The sequence below is a fragment of the Portunus trituberculatus genome, chromosome 50 (assembly GCF_017591435.1).
Source record: "Portunus trituberculatus isolate SZX2019 chromosome 50, ASM1759143v1, whole genome shotgun sequence".
Lineage (NCBI taxonomy): Eukaryota > Metazoa > Arthropoda > Malacostraca > Decapoda > Portunidae > Portunus > Portunus trituberculatus.
In genome coordinates, this window is record NC_059304.1 from 18,118,675 (window position 1) to 18,121,144 (window position 2,470).

At 52.2% G+C, this 2,470-nt stretch overlaps 1 protein-coding gene across 3 annotated transcripts in view; it reads left to right on the plus strand.

The window, feature by feature from the left end:
* The window catches only part of LOC123500017 (GS homeobox 1-like), a 60,247-nt gene extending 58,318 nt beyond the window's left edge, over positions 1-1,929 (plus strand). For all 3 annotated transcript variants that reach the window (XM_045248621.1, XM_045248619.1, XM_045248620.1), the window contains one exon: positions 40-1,929. In XM_045248621.1, coding sequence (XP_045104556.1) covers positions 40-507 — 468 coding nt within the window. In that variant the 3' untranslated portion in view covers positions 508-1,929. The remainder of the gene's footprint in view (positions 1-39) is intronic.
* The last annotated feature ends 541 nt before the right edge of the window (positions 1,930-2,470 follow it).

Here is a 2,470-nt window from a genome sequence, read left to right on the forward strand (position 1 = left end):
CGCTGCCCATCCCTCACTCCTATCCCTCTCTCTTCCCAGGTCAAAATATGGTTCCAGAACAGGCGTGTCAAGTACAAGAAGGAGGAGGGCGGCCAGACGCGGGACAAGTGCTCGTGCCTCAGGACATGCACGTCGTCGCGGCCGCGGGAGAAGGACCAGGCGGCGCCACAGGGTTGTGACAGCCAGAGCTCCGACCAGCACGCTGAGGAGGCCTCCCAGCGGCCCTGCCTTGACGCCGACCCTGGAAACGACCACATCAAACCTGAGGGCGCCACATGCGAGAAGAGCGACGACCATCACCATCATCACCACATGCACCACCACCTTCACCACCACCACCCGGGCCACACCGTGCTGCACGAGGACTTGCGCCGGCGGGAGGACGTGAACTCGCACAACGCCGTCACCAGCACGGAGGGACACCCGCCCGCGGGACGCCAGTATGCCTCAGATGCCGACTCAGACTGCGACCGAGACAGCAACGAGAATATTGACGTGGTGGTGTGAGCAACCCGCCTCCCCCAACCAAATCCTCACCACCGCCCATCACCCCTTCTTGGTGTTCATGTGGAGAGTGATAGATGTGTCTAAGTGTATCTCGAGTCACTCCTCGCTGGCAGAGACACTGAGCGCCCCTCCAGACCCAACACTAGTCTCGCAGCGTGTGTTGAGGAAAGGCAGCGCGTCTGTCGCCGGTGTAATGAGTGATGCAAGTATTTATTTGCCGTGTAGAGCAGGAGGCGACGAGTCACAACCCTCAGTGTGTCACCGGTAGCTACAGAGAGAGAGAGAGAGAGAGAGAGAGAGAGAGAGAGTCACCTCCTATCCTTCACTGAGCCTTATGACCGAACACATCACAAAGAAGACCAATTGAGTGCCTGCCTCGTGCACCACCAAGCCTCCACCAGCACTTCTCACCACCACCCCGCCCTCCTCCGTGACCCAAGTGCCTGATGAGCTGCCTTCTGCCTTCCCGTCGCCTTATAGCAAAGATAACTAGTCACGAGGAGGATCCCAGCGCAATCTTCGGTACGCCTGCGATGAGTGACCCTGTAGAGGTGTGCAGGTGGAGTTTTGGTTCCCATGTTCCGGTAACGAGGATGTGGTGGATGTGGTGGATGTGGTTGTAATTATTCCCGGTTTATATTGGATTTTGCAGTATGTGTGCGCAACCTTTTTTGAGACCATTTTGTGTCGCAAGTCAGAGAGAGAGAGAGAGAGAGAGAGAGAGAGAGAGAGAGAGAGAGAGAGAGAGAGAGGCGCTATATTCAACACTGCTCTCTCACCACGACTATTTTCAGGAGCCACAGAGATGGTCAGTTGTGTTTCAAAGAGGATTTCTCCAGCTTATGAAGTGGAGATCTTGTCAATCTATCACTGGAATCATAAAAAAAAAGCCTCAAAAATCCATCTGGCTTCATCTAGGTAAAATTCTTTGAAAATAGTAGAGATGTGACGCAGAAGTGTTGGAGAATATGGGCTAGAGAGAGAGAGAGAGAGAGAGAGAAGCTGACTGACTACTATACAACAACAAGAGAGGTGCGGGCGCCGTGTTATGACTCCACCAGAAGGATAATCACTCGGCCGGCTGCCGCTAGAGGGTTCTGATCCGCGGGCCGCCTCGCCTAATCCCTCACACATTGATTGAATCCCCTTTAGCGCGGTCCGCTCCTTTATTCCCTCCCTTTTTTGTGCTCGCGTGTGTGTGTGTGATACGGAGATATTTTTCTGCGAATATTTTGCCGCCACATTGTGCTCTAGTCACACAGTTGTTTACAATTGTCACGTAAAGTACCGTAAATTAGGATTACTTAGGACCCTTGCCTCTCCCACCCCAGCTCCTCCCTCAGGACGCGCAGGGGAGGGCAGGGGAAGGGGGAGAAGGGGTTATGACTTGCTGCTGATAATAAAAAGAAAGTTGACCAGTGATTTGTTGTTTGTGATGCCCGCTGAAGGAGCGAGACCAACGAGGCGAGGGAGAGAGAGAAGGGAGGGGACCACAGGAGCAATGGATGAAGGAACGTAAGGCAGGAAGGAGTATATTTGTTGTGTTGCTGCTGCTTCTACTGGTGTTTGCGACGCCCGCTGAAGGAGCGAGACCAACGGGGTGAGGGAGAGAGAGAGAAGGGAGGGGACCAGATAAGCAATGGATGAAGGGATGTAGGACAGGAAGAGTATACAAGTTGATATATGTGCTCTTGCTGCTGCTACTTCTGGTGTTCCCTGCTCTATTTCTCCCCTCCTACGTCATCGTGCTCCTCTTCACTCTTTGTTGTTTTCCTTCGCTGCTTGTAATAGAGATTTGCCTAATATTTTGTCTTTGTTTTATGAGTTGTTGTTTTTTTTCAGCATATTTGTCTGTGTCTGTCTCTGTACATACTCCTGTCTATCTGTCTTTAACCTTCGATATGTTTCTCCGTCTCTGATTGTTTTATTGTACAGTGTGTGTTGCATCACAAGGAAGTGACTT